Raw genomic sequence first — 13,723 nt, 5'->3', positions numbered from 1 at the left:
GAGGGATGCTGGGGATGAAGATGTCCTGTGTCTTTCCTGCCTCGGAGCCACCACCCGGGCTGTGACCTCCCCACAGCGTTGCCGGGTGTCACCCTCGGGGGAGACCGGACACAGTACACGTGCAGCCTCGATCATTTCCGACAACCACCGTTGTCAACCGGCATGCCTGAGTTTAAGTTTTGATTTAAAATAATTTACTAAAAGTATTTTGGAAGGAACATAGAAGCCATCTCAAATAAGAGCAAAGCAGGGATTGTTGACCTGATAAAGGGTGAAATAAGAGCAAAGCAGGGATTGTTGACCTGATAAAGGGTGAGCCTCCTTTTGGGTGAGGGAGCAGATGGAGGGACACTCTGAGCCCCTAAACCATGACGTGTGACCCCTGATTCCTAAGGGTGCTGGGGAGACGGGGCCACAGAGACTCGGTGCAGAGAAACAGCATGCAGTCTCACGTGTTGGCTCTGAATTAGCTGAAGGTCTCCAGGGGGTCGGGGAGGGTCTGTCTGGAGTCACCCACCCACATGAAGTGGTCCCTCCAGGTGTGCCATCTGCACAGATGTTAGGGTCCCTGCACCTGTGCCCACTCGGAACCTCAGAATGGGTCACTTAAGATGAAGGCACACTGAACTCAGTGACTGGTGTCCTTAGAAGAAGATGATGCCCTGGCTGGTGTGGCTCAGTGGCTTGAGCGCCAGCCTGCAAACCAAAAGGTTGAAGGTTTGATTCCCAGTCAAGGCACATGCCTGGTTAGAGCCCAGGTCCCCCAGTTGGGAGCGTGTGAGAGGCAACCTGTGAATCTGGCTACCTGTCTAACCTATGTATATCTGCCACATCGATGGTTCTCTCCCTTTCTTTCTCCCTCCCTTCCCCTCTCGCTAAAAAAGCAAATAAATAAAACCTTTTTTTAAAATTGAAAATATGTACACAGGTACATAGGCCATTTGACAACAGAGGCAGAGATTGGGGTGATGCAGCCACAAGCCAAGGGACACCAAAGGGACTCGCAGGAGCTCGCAGGGAGAGACAGGAAGGACGCTCCCCCCCTCCACCCCCCTCGGCGTCCTCAGCGGGGACACAGCTCTGCATTACAGTCTCTAGCAAGCACTGCCCTGGAGCTTCTGACACAAATCCCTCCCCTGTGACCACCCCACCACCCACCCCGAAGCCGCTCCGCCGCAGGAAAGAGCCAGCACTTCTTGTTCCCTCCCTGACCCAGGCAGCTGGGTGTGAAAGCCCAGGTCGTTGGCTAGCTGGTTCCAGACACAGCTGGGCTTCAGATGTGGAGTGGACCGGAAGAAAGCGTGGAAGTCTGAACCGGCACCCACGTACACATGACCGTCCTTAGCTCGATTCTCAGAGCTATGCGTGGCATGTGGCAAGACCTTCTCTGTGAGAGGTTGCTGAGCGTTTGAGTGAATAAAGGAAGGAGTGAAATAGTCCCAGCCCTCCGGACAGTGGGTGACGGACCCTAGGTCCACAGCATGTGGTATCCCCAGATGAGCTGCCTCAGACAGAGCCAGGGAGTCTCACCTGGGGGTGGTCTGCCCCTCAGGGGAGACTGAGCCGAGTCTGGTGACAAATGCAGTCATCATGACTGGGGGAGCTCCTGGCATCAAGAGGGGGTGCCAGGGGTACTGCTAAACACTCTACAGTGCCCAGGGTGGCCCCACCCCAGAGAGTGGCCCAGCACTACCTCCAGGGGCCCTGGGGCAGGGGCAGGGGACAGAGAAAATGGACACGTTTTCCCTGCCAAGTCCCTCGTCTGGAGCCAACCAGGAGCCAGTGCTGTGGTTTCATGAACTCTCCTAGGGGCCCTTGGTGGTCACAGCCAGCGCCTGGCCATGGGAGGGAACTGCGGGAGAAGAGGGCTTCAGCCTGGCCTCCCACCTCTGACCGAGGACACGCAAGGTGGCCAATCTCTGGAGCAGGGATGCAGGGTGGCAGGGCGATGGGCCAGAGGGCTCCCAGAAGCTGGGACCTCCTGCCTCTGCGCCTTCAGCTGCATGCGGTCCTGGGGCCTCCCAAGCCGGCTCAAGCTGTCTGCTTCTCCCCGCAGCTCTCTGGACGACGGGGCCCAGAGCTGATGGCAGACAATGTCAGCCACTAACAACATCGCCCAGGCCCGGAAACTGGTGGAGCAGCTCCGCATCGAAGCCGGGATCCAGCGAATCAAGGTGAGCAGGGCAGCAGAGGAAAAGGGAGCAGCTCTCTGGGCAGGACAGGCCGACACTGCAGCTGTGTGACCCCAGGCCATGCACTTGCCCTTTCTAAGGCTCAGTTTCCTCAGCAGAAAGACACAGCCGATGTAAAGCTACTTCTTGGGTTGTAGTGCTCCCGTGTACCATGGTGCCATATAAACACTGACCTCGCCCCAGCCCTGGGGGTCCCTCCCTGGAAGCCCCAGTGAAAGCCACCTCGGCTGCTGAAGGACCAGAGTGAGCCAGGCTCACTCCCTCCTGTCCCCTCATCCCCCTCATGACCACCCATTCAGGTGGCAGTTAGAGACCCGGTCCAGGGGAGGGTAGAGATAGCACCTCTCACCACCGGCTTTCTTCATCTCTGTGCTGTGGGTTGTTGTTGTTGTTTTTTTTTTTTTTTTTAAATAAGCATGTGTGCTTTTTATGCTAAAAAAAGAAAAAGGACAAGCAGTTTCTGTTCACAGACACTTAACCCATCAGGGACCAGGAACACACAAAGCAAAATAAAAGTGCATCATTGCACAATCAGCTCTGCAGAGATTTTTTTAAAACAATAATTTGGATAACATCCAGTGAACCGCTGATTCAGAAGCGCACAGCTCAGTGGCGTTTGGTGCACTCACAGTGCCGCGAAGCCACCGCCCGTGTCCAGTCTGGGACACTCCGTCACCCCAGAAAGATGCCCGTCCCCCTCAGCAGCCGCCCCCACCCCTCCCCAGCCCCTGACAACCACCGACCCACTTCCTGTCTCCGTGGATCTGCCTGTTCTGGACGTGTCCCACAGATGGGATCACACACTGTGTGGGCTTCATGTCTGGCTCCGCTCACTCACTGAGTGTCCTGGTTTCAAGGTCCATCCACGTTGTGGTGAGTGTCAGTGTCTCACTCCTTTTCGTGGCTGAGCAGTGTTCTGGGGCACGGGTGGGCACGTTGTTTTTATGCAGATGAGTGTTAAGTCTCTGAAGGGACATCAGGACACAATCCAGGGCACATGTTTCCTCCTTTCCAAGGTCATGGACCGTGGCTGGTCACAGCTGCTTGTATGAGAAAGGTGCCCGGCACTTTCAAAGGCACCTTCTCACCAAGCCCATGTCCACTTTCCACAGGACGGTGAGGTGCCTCCAAGAGGCTGTTTCCTGCCCCAGACCTGGGCTTGCAGACAGCCCCGTGAGGACCAGGGAGTCTGCATCGAGAAGGCTCCAGTGCGTCACGCTTCTAGATTGTACCTGCTTCAGCTTCCCACGGGGCTAGTCAGGGTTCTCCAGGGAAACGGAACCAACGGGATGTGTGTACACAGCCAGAGTGAGAGTGAGAGAGAGCAATGTATTTTAAGGAATTGGCTCATGCCTTTATGGGGGCCGGCAAGTCTGAAGTCTGCAGGGCGGGCCAGCAGGCTGCAGACCTAGGGAGCCCTGGCTGGTGTGGCTCAGTGGATTGAGTGCCAGCCTGCAAACCAAAGGGTTGCTGGTTCAGTTCCCAGTCAGGGCACATGCCTGGGTGTGGGCCAGGTCTCTAGTAGTGGGGGAGGGGGATGTGAGATGCAACCACACGTTGATGTTTCTCTCCCTTTCTCCCTCTTTTCCCCTCTCTCCAAAAAATAAATAAATAAAGTCTTAAAAAAAGAAAATAAAGAAAAAGACCCAGGGAAAAGTCGGTGTTGCAGCTCAAGTCCCAAGGCCACCTGGAGGCAGAATTCTGTCTTCTCTGCAGGGACCGCAGTCTGTTCTCTTAAGGCCTTCCACCCATGAGATGCAGCCCACCCACATCACAGAGGCCAACTCACACTACACAGGCCAGCTGATGCTACTGTTAATACTATCTAGACAGTACTCTCCTGGAGGCATGGAGAGCGGCATTAGATGAGGTGTCTGGGCGCCGGCCTAGCCAGGCAGAAACACAGGACCGGCTGTCAGCCGTGCGTTTGCTCAGACTCGCCTTCCTGAGCACCTGCACGGCCCAGGTGCTGCTGGTCCTGGGGAGTGACTAGGACAGGGTGGCCTGGCCAGACACAGGCAGCCGGGCAGTGGGAGAGGGGGAGATGGTCTTGCCCGACCCCTTGGCCTCCGCCAGCCAGAGGGTCGGGTAGGGCTGCTGGGGGGGCGGGGGGCAGGGAGTGCCTCCCAGGAGGTGGCTGAATGTTCCAGAACTCTGCACATTCAAAGCATTCCTTCAGGCTGAAGAAAGAGAAGGGCCCGGTTGAAGTGGTTTTTCTTTGTGAGCGGTGCCAGCTCCCAGCCCTGGTGGAGCTGTGATTCATCCCGCCCGTTTGATGTTCGGGAACAGCCCCCGGCCGCGGAGGGGAGTCAGGACGTGACCCACTCTCCCTGCAGTCCCGCCTGAGGTTTTGCATCCCCGCAAAGCGGCGATCACAGCCACAGAGCACCAGCCTGCCTGAAAGGCTCGCCCGGCCGGGGCCTGGCGGATGAGAGGTGCCCCACAGCCTGGGTGTGCGCGGTGCCGTGGCCCTGGCACTGCGGGCAGAGCCTTCCTGTCAATGCCAGGGATGGGCCGGGGTGGGGGGCACAAGCTGGAGCCACAACATCGGCTATTTTAGGGCCCAGTGACTATTTCTGTCATCTGGGAGGAGCACTTTCCAAATAGGACTCTAGAAACCAAGCTCCATCTGCTCATCAAAGGCAGCGATCCCACCAGCGGCTGGCATGCTCGCGACAGTGGCAATTGTCACCGTCTGAGGGCAGGAGCGTCCCCCGCACAGGACAGGACTGGGGTGTCCTTGGCATTCTGGCATGCAGTGTCACAGACATTGCCGAGGCATCACAGAGTGTGGTCTCTCTCTCCGCGCCGCCTCTGACTGCCAGCAGCCCCACACAGCCCTCGCTGCCCTCCGGCCTCACGGGGGAAGACACAGGGGGCTGAGAAAGGGAGCCCTGGACAGACAGTCCCCGCCCCAGGGATGGGATCCAGGGCCCACGGACGTGACCTGCTTGCCCCTGCCAAGTGTACCTGCAGCCCAGCACCCCAGGGCGAGCAGGGTGGGACAGCAGCCACTGTGGCACCCCCAAATGCATGGCCAGGAGGAATGGGGCTCACGGCCCAGGGGGCACCCTGTGTGGTGACCCTCAGCTCCCCAGATGCTAAACGCCACATTTCCCCCATGTCAGCTTTCCTTCTCCCATGTCCTCCCCCCTCTCCTGGGGACTCTGATGCAGGGTGTCCTACGGGCCAGTGCCCTCACTGGGTCCCTGGCCCCCACTGGGTTCAGACTGCACGGAGAGGAAAGACGGACAGGCTTGTCTAGCACCCCTCGTCGCGCCGACGTCCGTCGGGGTCCTTCCCGCCCGGCCCTTTCTCGGGAGGGATGGAGTCAGGCCGACTCCGGAGTCGGCCACGTCTCACCCTGGCTTCCCCTGTCCCAGCTCTGGGCACCTCCTGCTGGAGGAGACTCAGTCCTTCTTTTCTTCATCTTTTAAAAATTGTGGTAAAATACATAAAAACAGAATTTATCACTAGTGATATTCTGTTTGTTCAGTGTCTGCAACCATCGCGTCTATCCAGTTCCAAATCATCTCATCACCAAAGAAAAGAACCCTCGTCCCCACCGATTGTTAACCCCCCACACCTCCCAGCTCCCGGCAACCACGAATCCACTCCCTCATCCCCGTGGATCTGCCCGTTCCGGACACGTCACATACGTGGAGTCACACACGGTGTGGCCTCTGTGTCTGGCGTCTCTCCCTGAGCATCGTGTGTTCGAGGTCCCTCCACACCGTAGCGAGCGTCAGCGCATCGCTCCTTGTTGGGGCCGAGTGACGTTCCCACGTGTGGGTGGGACCCCGTGGTGTGTGTCGGTCACCAGCTGGTGGACGCTGGGCAGTCTTCACCTTCTGGCTGTTACGAATGCGCCCCTGTGAACACGCACGAATCAGCCTCTTCTTACCTTTTCTCTCTCGTCCTCGACACCCAGGTCTCCAAAGCCTCGTCGGAACTCATGAGCTACTGTGAGCAGCACGCCCGGAATGACCCGCTGCTGGTCGGCGTCCCCGCCTCTGAGAACCCCTTCAAGGACAAGAAGCCTTGTGTCATTCTATAGCTTGGTGTTCCTGTGCTCTCTCTCTCCCCCCCTCCCTCCTCCTTTCTCTGTGTCAGGGCATCCTTCAGTACGTAGTTGAAGCAAAGCATTTTGGGTCCCTGAAACTTCTGATGCCAAAAGAAATGTAAAACATTGCCAGTGCCCAGATGGGGAAAGATACGCCCGCTGGGCAATGATGGGTGTTCAGAGCAAACAGTGTAGCCCTCAGGGCCTGGCGGAAGGACCGGTGTTGGCGGCACAACCGCTTTCAGCTAGGAAGAACCGCGATGCCCAGATAGTGTGGCCACCATTTTTTAAACCCTCACTTGCCATTTGAGCTGAGGTCCAGAGACGGTCAGGAGAAGGGCAGGGAAGGGGGCCCTGGCTGCTGGCCCCAGGTAGCCTGGGCAACCTGGCCAGTTGTTCTCACACACTGGGCCACTTGTAAAAAAGACTTCTGCTCCAGTGCTTTTTTAAAAGTAAAGTCAAATTTGGGAGTAGGGGCTCATAATGAACTATTTAGGGGAAATCTTTTCATTTAAACAGTTGTTATCCTGTACAGCTAGAATCAGGTTCCGATGGCTGGCCGCGTGGCCGCGCTGTGCTGTGCAACGGTGCGCAGGTGGGGTTCAGGGGCCAGGAGGGGACTCTGCACAGGAAACGCACCCTGTGCTGCCCGCTGTCACCCTACTGTATGGCGTGTGTACGGCGTGTCTCACTGTACCGCCACGCGCGACCCTGCCCTTTCCCGGGGACCCCACCCATCACAGAAACAGATTTTCAGCAACTTACCCCGGTCCCTGGAACAGCCAGCTGGGTTTAATTTTCTCTCGAGCCCATGGCATTGACGTGGGCAGCGAGAGGCTGCGGCCACACTCTTATCAAACCCGTCTCTTCGGGGGTTTTGTTTGGTTTGGTTTTCTCCACTTGCACTTACCCAGATGGCCACTGTCCATGCAGAGCTGCAGCCTGGCGGCAGGGACCCCTGATGCAGTGAGAAAGGGTGTCTGATGGCCCAGAGGCAGCCGCGAGGCCTCACAGGCGCTCTCTCCGCTTTCATGCCCCTGCGACCCAGCGCTGTGGCTGGAGGCAGCTCGAGGCCTGTTGTTAGTGCAGTCCGTCACCCTTCCCAGCAGCCTTGGGAACTCCGTATGTCGGGGGGTCAGGGGTTAGGCGCAGCAGGCCTTTTTTAAAATTACTTTTTCCTTTGTTACGGCATGGACAGTTAAAGGAACAGGAGCATGGGGCCGAACGAACCTCCCTCCCCTCTGCCAGTGCCACCCGTGGCCACCAGGACCCCACACAGCCCTGAACCCGGGTCCCGCCCACCCTGTCCTGGGGCAGCAGGGCAACTGTGGGAAGAGACAAGCCCAGCTCTGCCCCTGGGGCCCCAGTGGACGTCAGCCTGAGGCCTGTGCCAGTGGGGTCCTGGACCTCAGCCAGGCCCAGGCCCTTACCTCGCAGCCAGGGTCAAGGCTTAGATCGTGCCAGAGCTAAGGAGGCTCCAGTAGATGCCCCTCCATCCAGCTCCCACAGGGTATAGGCTGGCGGGCTGAGTCTTTCTCCCCAGCACCCAGCTCTCCCCAGCCGGTCTGGGAGCACCAGGGGCTTTGGGGAGTCCAGCACCTCCAGACCTGCAGTTGGTCAGGGAAAGCCATGAAGGCTCCCAGGCTACACCCGCCATTCATCGGGCAAGGAGCCCGCGCCACCCCACCACCCCGAGCCCCTCTCACTGTCCCCCAGCAGGATGGGACAAACCCTCTTCTCGGGCCCAGTGGGAGTTAACCCCGAGAGGGCAGGGAGCGGGCAGCAGGGTGGGCCTCTGTGCGGAAGCCTTAACCCTTTGAGCCTGCGTCGAGTCCTTTCCTGTGCCCCCACTGACTGGCTATGGGGCCCCAAACAAGGCAGGGGGTCCTGGTCTCAGCACCAGGAGCCCCCCAGGTTCCCAGGCGTCACCTCTGTCTCCGCCCCCCCGCCCTGCCAGTCATTCGAATCCCGGCCCCACCTTGTGTCCCCCACTCAGGTGACTGGAGAAGCCAGCAGGGAGAGAGTCGAGGACCCCCGGCTGAGGGAGGTGGGACTGAATCCCAGGTCACCAGCTCCGTGACCTGCTGTGAGCTCAGCCTGCCGACACGTTCCCCACCGCTGCCACCCCCAGCTCCACAACAAGCTCCATCCTGGGCCTGGGGAGGCTTCTGAGTCAGAAAACCCAGGGACGGAGTGGTTGGGTAAACGGAGGCCCTGAGCAATGGTGAGGACAGTCAGTTTCCCACCTTATTGCGGCACCTGCTCAGCTGCCTGCTCTAGGTGTCCACAGCCTCAGACCCCAGGGATGTGGCAGCCTGCAGAAGTCCTTCTGTGGCTTTCTTTCCACCTGGTGGGGGGGGGGGGGGAGGGAAAGCCTTTTTCCCCCCATTTAAAGTAAAACTCACTGTGCATAGTGTAGACCTACAGCATCAGTGCATTTACAACATGTGCTGCTTGTGCATTCCTGGCACAAGTGTCCGTCCGCCCTGAAAACATGATTTTCAAGGGTTTAGGGACTAGAAGTGCTGCATGCATTAGGGACCTGGTGGTGGTGGCAGCACAGGCCTTGAGGACACCAGCATCTCTAACTGTGTCATGGTGGAAAAAATGAAGGACATGTCCACAGAAGGCAGGCATGGAGGTGTGACTTCTCCCTGTCTTCTGCAGTCCGGGGCAGTGCTTCTAGCAGGCTGGCCTGCCTGGCCCCACTCCAGGGAGGAGCTAGAACACGCCCCATCTTCCCAAAGGTGACTCCCAGGCCAAGAATGAAGTGGCTCGGTTGTGCCCCCCGGGCCCCCCAGGGAAGGTAAACCCGCTGGGCTGGGAGGAAGGTGCTGTCTGGCTGGCTTCGGGGTCCAGGGCTGCGGTGGGCCTCCAGGCGGCTCATCCACCAGGCAAAGGGCCCCGGCCCTGCCAGAGCAGGACAAGGGCCCCAGTTCTGCAGCCTCTCACCCCAAGCATGAATGACCAGGGGTATTTGGTGGCCGAAGTGAGGCCACCAAAAGTCACTCAGCCTTCAGGAGCACTTAAAAAAACCCAGCCTGCCACGGGGCCCCCCTGAAAACAAGCCATACGTCGGACACTCTGCCCTCCTCCTCCTCTGTCCACGGAACCCATGGCCAAGCGTTGTGAGACTTGTTCCTGGTTTTCAGAAGCAACCTATGGTTCTGGCAGGTTCTAACTCACCTGCCTTTGGATGTCTTGTGGTTTTTATTTCTGATTTTTTAAAAAAAATTCCAGGTGTGCCACACCCACTTTCTCACAGTGTTTTAATATTGTGTGGAATTGTCAATACAAAGTGAATTAATCCACAATAAAAAGGCTCACGGCTCCTCGTCTCCAGCTCTGGGCCCTTCTCTCCCTGGGCACTGCCGGCAGGGGGCGGGCCAGGGGTGGGGGCTGCCCCATGTTATCCCCACCCCTCCCACCTGCCCCCAGCAAGAGACAGCATGAATGGAACCCACTTCGGGCAGCAGCCCTCACGAGTGGTCTTCAGCTTTGGTGAGCTTTGCGATTTGCAGTTAGAAAACTTAGGGGAAAAGGCTATTTGAGTGGTGGGGGCTACGTGCCCCACGGATTGGGAGTGTCTGGCGTGGCCCCTTGGGAAGGGCCTCCATCTTTGGAGAGCTTGAAGCCAGGAAGATCTTAACCTTACCCCTACTCACCAGTCACCCAGGGACCACCCCAGCCGCCGGAGAGACCACTCACACCGTGCCTCAGGAGAGTTACATTTTTAATAATAAGCCTGCAACTGGCTGCTTCCGACCTCCTGAGTAGAGAAGAAATTTCTCTGTATAAAACATTTATAAATTCAACCACGTAAAAATTATCCCCTGCGTATCAAAGAGTATAAGATTAGAAGGCGGTTCAAAACCTAAACAAAATTACCACACGACTCAGCACGTCCTACTTCTGGGTATGTTCTCACGAAAGCACTGGGAGCAGGGACTCGGAGAGGTGTTTGGACGCCCTTGTCCCCAGCAGCATGATTCACAACAGCCAAAGGTGGACACAGCCCGGGTGTCTATGGGCACATGAATGGGTGGGTCAGCACAGTGTGCTGCATCCACACCCTGGAATGACATTCCGCCTTTAAAAGGACATTCCGGCACCTGCGACAGTGCGGGCGAACCTTGTGGACGTGGTGCTCAGTGACATGAGGACAAACGCTGTGTGTTCCGCTCATGTGAGGGCCCCAGAGGAGCCGGACCGGAAGAGGTGGGAGGCAGGGGACAGAGGAGGGGGTGGGGTACGTGTTTCCCAGGGCACAGTGTCTGTTTGGGACGCTGAGAACGTTCTGGAGAGAGGTTGCAGAAGGGAGGGGCGTATAAGGGGATTCAATGGTAATGGGAAAAAATACAATTAAAAATTGAGAAAGAAAGTTCTGGAAATGGATGGTGGAGATGGTTGTTTTGACATTGTGAGTATACATAACACCACGAACTGTACCCTTAATGGTTAACACGCTGAGTTTCATGTTATGTATATTTTACCAGAGAAGGGAAAAAACGCACACCTTGCCCACCGTTCACCTGAAGGGCTAAAATTTAAAAGATTGTCATCACTGAGGATATGGAGCAACCTGGACTCAGCTTATCGCTGGGAGTGTGAATCGCTTCAAGCAGTTTGGGGAAAAGTCTGGCAGTTTCCCATAAAACTAAATATACCCCCCGAATGACTTGGCAGTTCCACTTGTTCTTACTCAAGAGAAAACAAAACATCTCTACAGCTCTGGCTGGTGTGGCTCAGTGGGTTGAGCTCGGGCTGTGAACCAAAGGGTAGACAGTTCGATTCCTACTCAGGGCACATGCCTGGGTTGCAGGCCAGGACCCCAGTTGGGGGCGTGTGAAAGGCAACCACACGTTGATTTTTCTCTCCCTCTCTTTCTCCCTCTCTCCCCCTCTCTAATGGATAAAATATTTAAAAACAACAACAAAAACACATGTCTACAGAGTCTTGGAAGGAGTATATTCAAGCAGCTCCTCTCATAATAGTCAAAATCTGGGAACATCCCAGGTGTGCAGCAACAGGCGAATGCATAAACAAAGGGCGGCCCATTCACACCCTGAACCCCACCCGGCAGGTAACAGAATAAACTGATACTAAAAGCAATAATCTGAGTGAGTCGCAAGACTTCACACCAAGCGAGACCAGCCCTAGGGCGAGGAGAGCCCGTGGGACTCCGTTCACAGAGCGTCCCGGGCCGGCCGAGCTGTGCACAGGCTGTGCTGTCAGAGGAACGGCCCTGAACACGTCCATGTCCTAATCTCCAGTGTCCGTGGCTGTGTTGCCTAAAATGGGGTAAATGGGGCTTTGCAGATGGGATTAAGTCAAGGACCCTGAGATGGGGACAATCCTACAGCCTCCGGTGGGGCCGGTGTTTCTAAAAGGGCCTCATACGAGGGCAGTGGGAGGGTCAGAGTCGGAGGTGGAAGAAGCCGCACTGCTGGCTGTGAGGGTGGAGGAAGAGGCCACGAGCCAAGGATGTGGCACCTCGAGAAGCTGGAAACGGCTAGAAATAAGTGTAAGAAGCCAGTCTGAAAAACCTATGCTATATGACTCCAACTCAGTGACATTCAGGAAAAAAGCAAACTATGGAGATGGTAAAAAATAAGGAGTTGGGAGAAAGATGAATAGGGGAAAGATGAATGTGGAGTATTTTTGGGGGCAGTGACACTTTGATAGGACACAGTCGTGGTGGAGAGGTAACATTGCCCACTTGGCAAAACCACAGAGAACAGTGTTCCTGTTGTAAACGGGGCCTGGGCCATGTGTGGTGCGGGGCACGGATGCCCAGCTCTCGCCACGCAGGAGGGGCCGGCTTGAAGGGAAGGAGGGGATGACTGTACCCCACACTGGGCGGGAGCGGCACACCCGGATGAAGAGAGCAAACAAAGAAATTCAAAATGGTCCTCAGTGCGGTCACTACACAAACCCAGGACACCAGGGTTATGTCCAGAATCTTCCCCTTCAATTAGTTCGTTGAAACCGAAAGGGGAGAAATGGCAAATGCTGAGGCATGGAGCCTCAGTGGGACCAGCTACAGAATTGGCAGAGCCCCCTGTTCAACATTTAAGGCTTTCCAGGGAGGTAAGATACAGCATAGGGAATAGAGTCCACAGTAAGGTACTAACTATGTATGGTGCCCGGCGGGTGCTGGACTTAATGGGGAATCACTTTGTAAGTCAGGTAAATGTCTCGTCACTGTGCTGTACACCTGAAACAAATATAATACGGAATGTCAACCGTAACTGAAATCTTCTTTTTAATTAAGGATTTCAAGCCTTAATTTCAGTGTGCTCAGCTTGTTGGAGCGATGTCCCACAAACCGCAGGGTCACAGGTTTGATTCCCGGCCAGGGCGCATGCCTGGGTTACAGGCTTGGTTGGGCGCATAGGAGAGACAACCAATCGAAGTTTCTCTCTCACATCAGTGTTTCACTCTCTCCCTCCCCCCCCCCCCCCCCAAAATCAATGAGCACGTCCTCAGGCAGGATTTTTTAAAAAAACTTCCAGATGGCAACAGTAGAGCATTAAACCCAGGTGACTGCACAGGTCCCACGCCCACCAAGCGAGCCCTACCTCTCAGCTCAGAAACTGGGGAGAGCAAAGGAACCTGTGACCCTCCTTGCATTTGCAACCAGCTTTTCTTTTTCTTTTTTTTTAAGATTGTATTTATTTATTTACTTACTTATTTAGAGAGAGGGTAAGGGAGGGAGGAAGAGAGGGAGAGAAACACTGATGTGCTAGGGAAACATCGATCAGATGCTTCTCACACTCCTCCAACCAGGGACCTGGCCCTCAGCCCAGGCATGCGCCCTGACCAGGAAACAAACCAGCGACCTTTGGGATCACAGGCCGGCGCTCACCCCACTGATCCATACCAGCCAGGGCTGAAACTAGCTTTTCAAGAAATGCAGTGCAAAAAAAATGGTCACTGGCTATGAGTTCTACTTCACGAATTCTCTCTGCTCAGGAGGTGGTATACATTTAAAAATAATAATAATCCAATGTGCCTTTCAAATTAAAACGAGTGGATGTATGAAAGTAAGAGGCGAACTTAGGGTCGCTTTTAAAAGATGTTCAGAGATACAACTGTCACATCACAGCAGCATTCACAGCTGGGTGTGGGGCCCAGCATGCTCACGCGTCCTTGTAGTCTGTGAACACAAAGTACTGAGCGGTGCGGAGCAGGGGCCTGAACGAGGCGCGAGACCACCGGGTTAGGATCCAGATCTGTATTCAATTCTGTAACTGGCTGTAGAGCCGCTGGGAACTCCTCTGCTCTCTCCAAAAGAAATGATAAGGGAAAGACACAGATGAACAAGATTGAAATACCACAGCCGTCACACAGTTTTAAATCTGTGTCCCATTACCAGACCACACCGCCTGCAGGGCACAAAGAATTTATATTTTTATAAATCTTGTCGTTGCTTTGGAAGTAGTGTACCATGCCTTTTCTTCTGACA

The 13,723-nt window shown here is 55.8% G+C and overlaps 1 protein-coding gene across 2 annotated transcripts in view; it reads left to right on the top strand.

Annotated features, from left to right (window-relative positions):
* The window catches only part of GNG7 (G protein subunit gamma 7), a 116,681-nt gene extending 107,088 nt beyond the window's left edge, over positions 1–9,593 (top strand). For both annotated transcript variants that reach the window (XM_036032177.1, XM_028521676.2), the window contains 2 exons: positions 2,057–2,174; positions 6,124–9,593. In XM_036032177.1, the coding sequence (XP_035888070.1) occupies positions 2,094–2,174; positions 6,124–6,249 (207 nt within the window). In that variant the 5' untranslated portion in view covers positions 2,057–2,093 and the 3' untranslated portion in view covers positions 6,250–9,593. The remainder of the gene's footprint in view (positions 1–2,056; positions 2,175–6,123) is intronic.
* The last annotated feature ends 4,130 nt before the right edge of the window (positions 9,594–13,723 follow it).

Source organism: Phyllostomus discolor, chromosome 8 (assembly GCF_004126475.2).
Source record: "Phyllostomus discolor isolate MPI-MPIP mPhyDis1 chromosome 8, mPhyDis1.pri.v3, whole genome shotgun sequence".
NCBI classification, from domain to species: domain Eukaryota; kingdom Metazoa; phylum Chordata; class Mammalia; order Chiroptera; family Phyllostomidae; genus Phyllostomus; species Phyllostomus discolor.
This window is presented reverse-complemented; position numbering and strand designations above follow the sequence as displayed.